Below are 12,853 nucleotides of genomic sequence, written 5' to 3'. Positions count from 1 at the left end.
TTCTTAATTTAAGATAGTCCCATTTGTTTATCCCTGTTTCCACTTGGTTGGTCAGTGGAGTGTTGTCTTTGAATATACCATTAGCCTCAATATTATGGAGGGTTTTGCCAACCTTGTCTTCAATGAACCTTATGGATTTTGGCCTGATGTTGAGATCTTTAATCCATTTTGATCTGGCTTTTGTGCATGGTGTTAGGTTGAGTTCTAAGTCCCATGTGGTTTTTCCCATGGGGTTGTCCAGTTATGCCAGCACCATTTGTTGAAGAGGCTTTCCTTGCTCTGCTTCACATTTCTTGCTCCCTTATCAAAGATTAAATGTTCATACATTTGGGGTTGTGTGTACGGATATTCCACCCTATTCCATTGGCCTGCGGATCTGCCTTTGTTCCAGTACCATGCTTTTTTAATTATTAGGGCTTTGTAGTAGAGTTCGAGGTTTGGAAGGGTAATGCCTCCCCACGTCTTTTTTTCCAAGAATTGCTTTAGCTATTCGTGGGCATTTGTTGTTCCATATGAATTTTGGGAGTGCTTGATCTATTTCTTTGAAGAATTTCATGGGTATCCTTGTAGGGATCACATTCAATCTGTATAATGCTTTGGGGAGTGTTGCCATTTTTTTTATAATTTATTTATTTATTGAATCACTGTGGGAAAAGTTACAGAGCTTTCAGGTTTAGGTCTCAGTCATGTAAATATCAAACACATTTCCCTTTACCAATACTTATTTTTAACCGCGAACCCCAATAGAACCCCACCTCCCACCCCTCCCAATTCCTGTGAGGCAGATGAGTTCTAGTTAACTCTCTATCTACTTTGACTAGATTCATTGTTTCGATAAAAGACGCACCATTATTATTTAAAGTTTACGACCCCCCCCCATCAGACATGCTGAAAAAGCGTTGTGAAATGATTTGCTTTCTACAGCTGGGTTTAACAATTAAATGATGTCGTGCGGCCGCTATTGTGGCCGCGCAGTTTTAGATTTCTGCTATTTTATTTATTAACCCTGGAAGTATTTCTATTAAAAGTTAGATAGTTAAGAGATTGGTTTCTGTGCTCTGGAGTTGTGGCCGTGCCGGAGAGCCGCTCGTGGGGGGCAACTGGTGACCTTGGTAGGGCGTGAAGGACGGACCGGAATGCCCCCCTTCCCATGAGGTCCCTGCCGCCCCCACCCCCGTCTCAAACCTGCTGTCCACAAGGCTCCCGTGCGGCCGCCATCTTTCTTTCCAGAGAGGAGAGGGCGAATGGGGCAACACCCTTTCCCCTCCGGGCAGGCATGCTGGCACGGTTTAACACAGTCCATTCGCTTTTCTGCTCCAAGTGGCTGGTTTTCTGCGCTAAGTCCTTGTGCTTCTGGGGCCGTGGCCGTGCCAGAGAGCCGCTCGTGGGGGGCAACTGGTGACCTCGGTAGGGCGTGAAGGATGGACCGGAACGCCCCCCTTCCCATGAGGTCCCTGCCGCCCCCACCCCCGGCTCAAACCTGCTGTCCACAAGGCTCCCGTGCGGCCGCCATCTTTCTTTCCAGAGAGGAGAGCAGTGTTGCCATTTTGACAATGTTAATTCTTCCTATCCATGAGCAGGAGATATGTTTCCATTTCCTCCTGTCCTCTTTTATTTCTTCACTTCACATTTCATGGAGTAACGTTTTGTAGTTTTCATTGTAGAGGTCCTTTACCTCTTTAGTTAGGCTGATTCCAAGGTATTAGATTTTCTGGGGCTCGATGATCAACGGGATTGTTTTTTTCATGTCACTTTCCTCTGTCTCATTATTTGCATATAGGATGGCCATGGACTTTTGGGCATTAATTTTATAGCCTGCGACTTTACTATACAAGTCTATTACTTCTAGGAGTTTCTTGGTAGAGGATTTATGATTCTCGAGATACAGTATCATATCATCTGTGAATAGTGAGAGCTTGATTTCCTTTCCTATCTGGATGCTTTTAATGTCTTTTTCTTGCCTAATTGCTATTGCAAGTACTTCCAGTACTATATTGAACAGAAGTGGTGATAGTGGGAATCCTTATCTTGTCCCTGATCTTAGAGGGAAAGCCCTTGGTTTTTCCCCATTGAGGATAATGCTTGCCATCGGTTTGTCATAGATGGCTTTGACTATCTTGAGGAAAGTTCCTTCAATACCCGTTTTGTGAGAGTTTTCATCATAAAAGGGTGCTGGATCTTGTCAAAAGCTTTTTCTGCGTCTATTGATATGGCCATATGGTTTTTATCTTTACTTTTGTTGATATGATAGATTATGTTGATTGATTTCCAAATGTTAAACCATCCTTGCATTCCTGGGATGAATTCCACTTGGTCGTTGTGTATGATCTTTTTGATGAGTTGTTGCATTCTATTTGCTGATATTTTGTTGAGGATCTTTGCATCCTCAGGTGGTCATCAGGGATATTGGCGTATAGTTTTCTTTGTTGGTGGTGTCATTGTTTGCTTTTGGTATTAGGGAGATATATGCCTCATGGAAGCTCTTTGGGAGAATTTCTGTTTTTTCAATTTCCTTGAAAACCTTGAGGAGAACTGGCAAAAGGTCTTCTTTAAGTGTTTGGAAGAATTCACTAGTGAATCCATCTGGGCCTGGGCTTTTGTTTTTGGGAAGACTTTTGATTACAGTTTCAATTTCCTTGATATGAATGGTATCAGGTATCTCAAGTCTTCTTGGTTCAATATTGGGAGTTATAGTAATCCAGGAATTTATCCATTTTTTTCTAGGTTCTCTTGTTTTGTGGCATATAGACTCTCAAAGTAGTCTCTGATGATCTTTTGAATTTCATTGGTTTATATTGTGATGTCCCCTTTTTCATTTCTGATTCGGTTTATTAGGGTTCTCTCTCTCTCTCTCTCTTTCTTTATGAGTCTTGCTAGTAGTTTATCAATCCTGTTTATTTTTCTCAAAGAACCAGCTCTTGGTTTCAGTGACCTTTCAGATTGTTTTTTGGTTTCTATGTCATTAGTTTCTGCTCTAAGTTTTATTATTTCTTTCCTTCCGCCAAATTTGGGTTCCTTTTGTTGGTCTTTTTCTAAGATCTTGAGCTGTGGGGTTAGATTATCTATGTAGGCCCTTTCTTCCTTCTTTAAGAATGCTTGCAAAGCTATACATTTTCCTCTTACAAAATTTAGCTGCGTCCCATAGGTTCTGGTAGCTCGTGTCTTCATTCTCATTTGTTCCCAGGTATCTTTTGATTTCTTCATTGACTTCCTTCCTGACCCACTCATTGTTCAACATTGAGTTGTTTGATTTGGTTCTCTGTGTCTGTGTGTGATTTGCTTCTATCTTCAGCGCATTGTGGTCTGAAAAGACGGTTGATACAATTTCTATCTTCCTAATTCTGTTTAGGTATGTTTTGTGACCCAGCACATGGTCTATTTTAGAAAATGTTCTTTGTGCACTTCAGAGAATGTGTAATCTTTCTTTTGGGGGTGTAAAGCCCTGTATAGGTTTACTAGTCCTCTCCTATTTCTACCTTCAAAGTCAGTGTTTCCTTGCTGAGTTTTCTTCTTGTTGATCTATTCAGAGGTGATAAGGTGATGTTGAAATTTCCAACTACTATTGTATTGCTAGCAATTTCCTCCTTAAAATCTGTTAGCAGTTGTTTTAAGTATTTAGCTGGTCCCTCATTAGGTGCGTATACATTTAAGAGAGTGATTTCTTCCTGTTGTACGTATCCCTTGATAAATAGAAAATGGCCTTCGCTGTCCCTTCTAATCTTTTTCAATCTGAAATTTATGTTTTCGGATACTAGTATGGCCACCCCAGCTTTTTTGAGGGAGCTGTTTGCTTGCAGGATTGTTTTCCATCCTTTCACTTTGAGTCTGTGTTTGCTCTGACTGTTCAGATGAGTTTCTTGTAGGCAGCAGAATGTTGGTTTCAGTTTCTGGATCTGTTTTGCCACTCTGTGTCTCTTGATTGGTGCATTTAGACCATTGACATTCAGAGAGATTATTGTCATGGGGTTTTGTGCCATCTTTCTGGTAGGGTTTATTGTTCTTATGGGTGTTTTCCTTCTTGAATTACAGAAGCCCTTTTAGTCCTTCTATTAGGTTTGGTTTTGAGTCTATGAAGTTCCTGAGTTGTTTATCTATAAAATGGTGTATCATTGCATCGAGTTTGAGTGAGAGTTTAGCTGGATAAAGTATTCTTGGTGAGGCTTTCATTTCATTGAGTTTTTTCACTATATCCCACCATTGTCTTCGGGCTTGGAGAGTTTCCTCTCATAGGTCTGCTGTAAATCTAAGGGATGCTCCTTTGTATGTGATTTCCTTCTTTGACCTTGCTGCTTGCAGTATTGTGTCTCTATCCACGGCATCCATCATTCGGACTATGATATGCCTTGGATTGTTTTTATAAGGGTCTCTTTTAGCTCGCACTCTTCTGGCTCCTTGGATCTGGATGTCTGTATTCTTTAACTCTGGGAACTTTTCAGCAATGATTTCTTTCACTGTGGCTTTTTCATTGGGACTGTTTCCCTATCTTCTGGTACTTCGATGATTCTAATGTTGTTCCTCTTGGCATCATACCCTAGTTCTCTGATTCACCTTAGAGCTATTTTGAGGTCTTTTCCTATTGTTTGTTGTTGCCTATATGATTTTTGTTGCTCGTCTTAAAGCTCACTGATCCTATCCTCAGCCGCAGTCATTCTATTGCCGAAGGTACCCGTTGAGTTTTTAATTTCATCTATGGAATCCTTTTTGTGACACTTTTTGTAGCTTTTTTATTTCTGCTCTCATTTCTTCCTGTATTTTCTCGACTATCCATTCCACTGTTTCTTTCATTTCTTCCTTTAATTTTCTGGATGTCTGCTCCATTGATTCTTTGAGTCATTTCCTTGAACATCCTCAGCATTTCATCTCGGAATTCTTTATCAGAGAGAACATATTTGTGGATAACCCCTGTTGAGGATTCAGGACACTTTTCTTCATCCTCTCCTGATAGTGGAGATTTGCACTGTTTCTTCATGCTGTTGTGGTTGTCTAGGGGTAAAACTTTTTTTATTCACTAGCACTTTTCCCTCTTGTCATTGGAAAGGATTCTGGATAAGGTTGGTAGATGGTGATCACCCTTCTCCCCTTATAGAATCTGTCCTTCCTCTCAGGCATTATTCTGTGGCTTATGTCAGGCATCTAGTGAAGCGTTGGAGGAGGTGCTCTTTTATATTGGGTTTGTAAAGCTTCTTGCATACTGGTCTTTTGTTGGAATTGGAGTAGTCTAGTGGATTATTGTCGTATTGTGGTTGAGGCGGCCAGGACTTTTTCCACAGAATTAGGTGATAAAGGCTGGGATGTGCGTGGATCGTGGTGGGAGTGGGAAATATAACTGTGGCCACCTGAGTGGCCGCCCACCACACAGAGGGCCATGCCCACTTTTGAGGAGGCCATGCCCCCTACGTGGAGGTCATACCCCCAGCCAGTCCCAGGGATGTGCTGACCTAGGAACCTGCAGAGGAGGTGGTCTGGGGGAACTCCAGCAGGTGTTCCCCAAAGTCTCCGCCAGCTGCCCAGAGGTGGGTGTGTGGTGCAGGGGAAGGGGTGCGCACGGGGGAAGGGGCACGAGCGTGGGGTGTGGGACAGGGATACGCTCCCCAGCTCCCGATGAATCTGCAGAGGAGGGCTCCTTGATTTCTTTCTCTTCTTATTACTTGTGTATAGAAATGCAACTGATTAAAAAAAAATTTAACTTCGAATTTGTTGCAGAATATATCATGGCATTTATCACAAAATTATGTTACAATACAGTGCATACATTTTTATTTTTTTAATTAACTTTTCTACAGACTTACAAACTTCTGTGATTACGTTTCAGTCATACAATGTTCAAATACCCATCCCTCCATCAGTGCCCATTCTCCACTACCAATGTTCCCATTATCCCTTCTGCCACCCCCACCCCTTCCCATGATAATATTATATTATCATGGGAATATGATATCATCTGCAAAAAGCAGATAATATTAAATATTTCATCTATAAAGTGAATGACCTATCATTACTCTTATTTATGTTGTCAGTAATTTAACACATCAATTTTTTTCAAGCAGGCACCAGTAATGTCTCCATTGTGAGACTTGTTACTGTTTTTGCTATATCGAATACGTCACGGGGAGTTTGCCAGGCTCTGCCGTGTGGGTGGGATACTCTCGGTAACTTGCCGGGCTCTCCGAGAGGGATGGAAGAATCAACCCGGGTCGGCCGCATGCAAGGCAAACACCCTACCTGCTATGCTATTGCTCCAGCCCAATTTTATATGTAAAGTTTTTTTGTTTGTTTGTTTTGCTTTTTCTTGGTGGTTGGGGCACAACCACATGGCAGTGGTTGGGGCTTACCTCCACTTTGTGCTCAGGGATCATTCCTGGCAATACTCAGTGGGCCATATGCAATATGTGGAACCTGAATCAGCTTCATGCAAGGCAAGCACCTTACCTGTTGTATTATTACTCCAGTTGCTTCTAAAGTGTTTTCGCACTGTTATTGTTACTTCTCCAAAAACTTTACTTGTGAGTTTTTAATTTGTACAGTTTTATAATATTTTCTTATCTATCTTACTTTTTAACAATTTCAGATCTGTAGGATCATATAATGAGTAGTATAACCTGTCAGAGCAACAGTTGATAATCTTTTACTTGTTCCCTTCCTTTGCATACAAACATAAACCAGATTTTTATTTACTAACTTAAGAGAAAGTTCTAGGGGGCTGGAGTGATAGTACAGCAGGGGTGTACCTGCTTTGCCTTGCATGTGGCCTACCCAGGTTCAATCCCCAGCATCCCATATAGTCCCTGAGCACTTCCAGGAGTAATTTCTGAGTGCAGAGCCAGGAGTAACCCCTGAGCATGACTCAAAACCCCTGGGTGTGACTCAAAACAAACAAACAAAAACCCCCAAAAATTTTAAAAAAAGAGAGAGAAAAAGTTTTAGGTTTTAATCACCATTTGTCTCCCAAACACTTCAATATTTAGTCCTCAACGAAAGATATTATACAAAACCTTATAAAAATAATTTATAAGGCATTTGGTATTTAACCGTATCAACACATTTATAGTTTTACTTAGCATATAACGTGTTGAATGGGATTTTTAAAATATTGCCTTTTATGGTGGGAAATGGGCACTGATGGAGGGATGGGTATTTGAAACCCAAGCACAAAATTTGTCAGTCTACAACTGTACCTCGTGGTGTCTCACTAATAAAAAAAAAATAAACATTTAAAAAAATATATAATAAAATAAAATATTGCCTTTTAAAGTGATTATAAATGATTATGAACTTGATTTCATATTATACATAGGACAACAAATCCATCCATATTGGTTCTAATATTTCAGCTGCAGATTTTCTTGGTAGCAATAAATTCTTACTCAATGTAATTTATGGTGCAGAGGCCTTGGACCACACCTGCAAGTGCTTGAGGCCTGCTCTCAGCTCTGTGTTCAGGGGTTGTGTCTGATGGTTCTACTTGTGGGACCATTCTTGGGATTGAACCTGGGTTTCCATCTAATCATGCATTGCAGGTACCAGACCGTTGAACCTGCAGTAATTTTATTTTATTTACTTATTTATTTTTTAAGAAGTTTTATTGTATTACTGTGAGATAGTTACAAACTTGAAGTGATTGCGTTTCAGCCAAATAACGCTTGAGCAACCATCCCTCCACCAGTGCTCATTTCCCACCACCTTTGTTCCCAGTATCCCACCTGTCACCCCCACCCTACCCCACTCCCTGCCTCTGTCACAGGTACAATCTTCCTTACGCTCTCTCTGATTTTGGGCATTATGATTTTTTATACAAATACTAAGAGGTCATCGTGTTTGGTCCTTGGTCTACTTTCCGCACACATCTCCCATCCCATGCTATTCCTCCAGTCATCGTTTACTTAGTGGTTCCTTCTCCATCCCAACTGCCTTTCCCCCCAGCACGTGGGGTGAGCTTCCAAACCATGGTATGATCCTTCTGGCCCTTATCTCTATTGGTGTTAGTCTCCTTAGGTGTTAGTCTCATATTATGCTACTTTGTATTCCACAGGTGAGTGCAGTCACTCTATGTCTGTCCTTCTCTTTCTGACTCATTTCACGTAGCATGATACTCTCCATGTCCATCCACTTATAAGAGCCTGAAATAATTTTAAGCTATTATTTTCCCCCTTTCTTTGTAGATAATCAAGTGTACTATAAGTAATACTTTCATTTTCCCATGTCCTTTTTAAAAAAAGTTTTCTTTGGTCACTTCTAGTGGTACTCAGAGCTTACTCCTGCCTCTGCACTCAAGGATCATTCCTTGTGGGACCTTGGGGAACTGTATAGGGTACCAGGGATTAAATCCTGGTTGACCATGTACAAGGCAGGTGCCTTACCTGCTGTATTATCTCTCCAGCCTAAATGGAATTTTTGAAAAATGATTCCTCCAACTAAATATTTGGACTAAAGTATCTGGATTAGTTTGTTTGAAATATACATATATTTTAAAGTGTGTATCTTAGAAAAAATATATGAAAGTAAAATATAAATTTTTACATTTCAGGAGAATTCTCGAATTGTAAGGGTGAAAGTTATAGCTGGAATAGGACTTGCCAAGAAGGATATCTTGGGATCTAGGTAAGTGAATTAAGTTGAGCTGTAATTTTAAAACATTTTACTTTGTGTTCCCCTGAACTATGGCTAGATGGGAAATGGGATATTACTTTTTTTTTTTTGCTTTTTGGTCACACCCAGCGATGCTCAGGGGTTACTCCTGGCTCTGCACTCAGGAATTACTCCTGGCGGTGCTCAGGAGACCATATGGGATGCTGGGAATTGAATCCGGGTTGGCCGTGTGCAAGGCAAATGTCCTACCTGCTGTGCTATTGGTCCAGCCCCTGGAATATTGCTATTAATAAATTGTTGTACAAGGTAGAATAATGTTTCAAAATGGTTACAGTTCCAGTTAAGTTTGTGAGATTAATTTAGTATTTTGCTTGCTTTGTTTTATCAATGCAAAAGATACACCTTAGAGTAGTAGTTAGAAGGTCTTATGGGGGTGTGGCCAGAGCTATAGTACAGTGGGTAGAGCACTTGCATTGCACAGCTGGCCGTGGTTCAATCCCCAACACTTCTTATGGTCACCTGGAACAGTGCCTGAAGTCAGGGTAGAGAAACAAAGCAGCAAACCCCAGCCGGGGTTCATGTTTGGACATGGAGTTTCACCCACTGAGGTTTTTGATTTCTTGAAATTAGTCTGAGGCTAGGTGGAAACCTGGGGAAATTATAATTTTTCATGGTCAGGGACATTTAGAAGGGAGCCTGGCAATCATGGGAATTGGGAAAGGGAAAGAACAAGAGAGTAATTCCTACTCTGACATCTCTTCCTGCCCTGCAGAACACACACACACACACACACACACACACACACACACACACACACACCAGATAAAAGTAAAAGATGTAAACAGATCAGAGTTGCTGCTCAACAAACAGTTTTGTGGGTTTTATCCAAACAAAATAATTGGTTGCATTGATAAAACAAAGCAAGCAAAATACTAAAATAAGAGAAAAACTCAAGTTTTCCATGGAAACTGAGGAGGTTCGGGGAGGCTGGGAGGGCACAGGGATTGGAGGGTGATGGAGGGATTTGGAAACACTGGTGCAGGTATTGTTGTAGTACCTCTGCAGCTGTAAAATAGTGACTTTGTTTATATTGGAAATGATGAAAAAGCAAAAGAAATATATTGCTTAATAAAATTAAATGAAATAAATGGGATTATTTATTTATTATTTATGGGATAATTAAAAAAATTAAAAGTATTAGTCTGGTAAAAATAAAAAATGAAAAGTTAGAGTTTCTATAACTGAATGAACCTTTATACTGTCCAGAGTATAGTCGAAAATTATATAACCATTAAAGAACCAGGAAAACGGAACAAAATCTCAGATAAATCAAAAAGTTGGAAACCTCAGGGATAAAATAAAAACCATATATAATGAAAACTCAAACCAAAAAATTCAATATTTGAGATTTGAATTCTTCGATAAATCAAAGGTGGAATAAAGATAAAGAAGAAAAATAAATTGAACTTTAAGATAGAGCAATAGAAACTGTTTTCTAACTGGAAGGTGAAACAAAACTTGAAAAAAAGTGAAGAGTGCCTTGGGAAATTGTTAGAAGATAGTAAGTTATCTAACAGACATGTAATCCTGGTAAACATCTTAATATTTGCTAAACTTGATAAAATCCCTTTGTTCAATTGAAGACATGGTGCGGTGGAGTAGGGAAAGGGGTCATCTCCCTATGGACGGGCACACTGACTAGTGCTACGTCTATTCTTCTTTGTCCCTCTACCAGTAGGACTTGCAGGACCCCTTGAAGACAGGCTACAGATTAAAATACACTGTTCTCCCTTGCTCTGTTGCTCCTGAGGATGACTTTCACAGGTCCTAGGGTACTCATGTCCACTTACTACTTCCCTGGCAGGGTTTTCAGACCACTACCCACACTGTCTGTCATTTCCCATCTCCTCTGGCATCTACCACTTCAACCACCACCACCCCCTGCAGCCACATGTGCACTGAATCTGTTTCATTCCCATCCTTCATGAACTGGGAGAGACAGCTCTTGTGCCTGCCGGAGAGATAAGCATGAGTCAGGCAAGATAAAGAAAGAGTGTACCGTGCCCCTGGTGACTGAGTAGGATGAACCCTGGGGGCGGGGCACCTAATAAACAGAAATTTTTAAATTGTCTGATGAAGATTTCATCAGATAATGGATGAAAGATACTGATGAAAGAATGGATAGTATGATACTCACTGAACTTGGGAGGATGGATGAATGAAACATGAACAGCAAAGACAGAAAGTATGTGTTCAGGACAGAAAGTTCCAGAACTGAAGAACACCAACATTGAACCAATAGATGGGCTCAACAGTAGGTTAGCTAAAGCAGAAAAAAAAATCAGTAGGCCAGAAGCTGGAATACCAGAAAACACTGAAATAGCAGCAAAAAAGGAAAAATGTATATTTTAAAAAATTGAATAGCCATGAGATGATCATTAAAAAGCTGTTTATGATTGGTTCTCAGGCATACAATGATCTAACACCCATCCCTCCACCAGTGTACATTTCCCACCACCAGTGTTCCCCATTTTTCTCCCATCACCCCTCAACACCCCTTCTATCCCAGCCTCCCTCCATCGTAGGCGCACACTTTCTCTCTCTCTCTCTCTCTCTCTCTCTCTCTCTCTCTCTCTCTCTCTCTCTCTCTCTCTCCTTTTCCTTTTGTGCATTATGGTTTGCAATACTGGTACTAAGAGGTCATCATGTTTATTTAGGGCATTCAGTATTTTTGGGGGGGATGGTACGGTAAGGCTGGAGTAGCTTTTTAACTGGATGGCAGCTTTGGGCTGCGGATGTGACTGCTGAGGCTTCTGTAAGTACAGGGAGGTTGCAGGGAGCGGTAACCCATCCCAACCCCGAGAAAGTCTGGAGATTTCAGTCACAAAACTCACAAACCAGAATTTTCAGCAGATTATATATCCGTGAGGTCTGTCCCAAGACAGTGGAGTCAGGCCGGGACTTGTCAGTGCTTTTGGATTGTGGGAGCAAATGACTGCCAGGGGCTCTGCTCAGAGCGTACCAGACTGACCCTCCCCACTCCGATTTACCCCAGTCTATTCAGCCTGTGCAGGTCCGAGATTAACTGCGGTTTTGGGGCAGTAGTAGAGTTTACATGGTGGCGCTGGAGTTGATTTGTGGGGGTGACTGCCAGTGCTTCCAGGAGTATAGGAAGCGGAGAGAGGTAGCCTTTTCCAACTCCAAGAAAGCCTGGAGAGCTCAGTCACGAAACCCACATATCCAAATTTTTCAGCAGGTTCATATCTCTGTGAGGTCTGTCCTGAGATAGTGGAATCCTGCAGGGGACATGATGACTACTTTGGATTATGGAAGACAGTACCTGCCATGGGGCTCTGCTTGGGTGAAGCCAGGCTAACCTGTCCCCTTCTGATTTACCCTGGTCTGTTAAGCCTTGCACAGGTCCGAGATTAAAAGGTAAAAGGTAAAGGCCCTCCCGTTGATCGTCGATTTGCTCGAGCGGGCCCAGTAACGTCTCCATTGGAGACTTTGTTGTTACTGTGTCTGGCATATCGAATACGTCATGGGGAGCTTGCCAGGCCCTGCCTTGCGGGCGAGATACTCTCGGTAGCTTGCGGGGCTCTCCGAGAGGGGCAGAGGAATCAAACTCGGGTCGACCATGTTGGCTGCTTGTAAGGCAAACGCCCTACCCGCTGTGCTATCGCTCCAGCCCAGGTCCGAGATTAGCTGTGACTTTTGATCTCTTTCAATATTTATTTATGGGTCTCTGAAGCAAGGCCGATAAATGAGCTTGTATAGCTGAACTGGAGGTGGTTTGTGGGTGTGGCTCCCACATACCTAACTTTTGACTGTTTAATTTTAGGAAACTTGGTCCTGAGCTGTTGCAGTCCAGTCAGAGGTACAAAGGCCTCTGGGGAAGTTTTGGGGTATTAGGAAGCCTGAAGGTAAAATCAGGCTGCTGATGCACTTCTCTGCAGGTACAGGTTGACCTGCTGGCAGCATCGTACCTTTTAAGGTAAAAATAGGTAAAGGTAAAGGCCCTCCCGTTGATCACCGATTTGCTCGAGCGGGCCCAGTAACGTCTCCATTGGAGACTTTGTTGTTACTGTGTCTGGCATATCGAATACTCTCGGTAGCTTGCCGGGCTCTCCGAGAGGGGCGGAGGGATCGAACTCGGGTCGGCCACGTTGGCTGCGTGCAAGGCAAACGCCCTACCCGCTGTGCTATCGCTCCAGCCCAGCTCTCGGAGAGCCCAGCAAGCTACCGAGAGTATTCGATATGCCAGACA

At 42.0% G+C, this 12,853-nt stretch overlaps 1 protein-coding gene across 2 annotated transcripts in view; it reads left to right on the top strand.

The window, feature by feature from the left end:
* Positions 1 to 12,853, top strand: part of NEDD4 (NEDD4 E3 ubiquitin protein ligase) — a 242,778-nt gene that overhangs the window by 56,777 nt on the left and 173,148 nt on the right. For both annotated transcript variants that reach the window (XM_056115486.1, XM_056115487.1), the window contains one exon: positions 8,525 to 8,598. In XM_056115486.1, coding sequence (XP_055971461.1) covers positions 8,525 to 8,598 — 74 coding nt within the window. The remainder of the gene's footprint in view (positions 1 to 8,524; positions 8,599 to 12,853) is intronic.

The sequence above is a fragment of the Sorex fumeus genome, unplaced genomic scaffold (genome assembly GCF_029834395.1).
Source record: "Sorex fumeus unplaced genomic scaffold, SorFum_2.1 ptg000029l, whole genome shotgun sequence".
In the NCBI taxonomy this organism is placed as follows: domain Eukaryota; kingdom Metazoa; phylum Chordata; class Mammalia; order Eulipotyphla; family Soricidae; genus Sorex; species Sorex fumeus.
The sequence above is the reverse complement of the archived record's forward strand: the minus strand, read 5'-3'. Positions and strand labels throughout refer to the sequence as shown.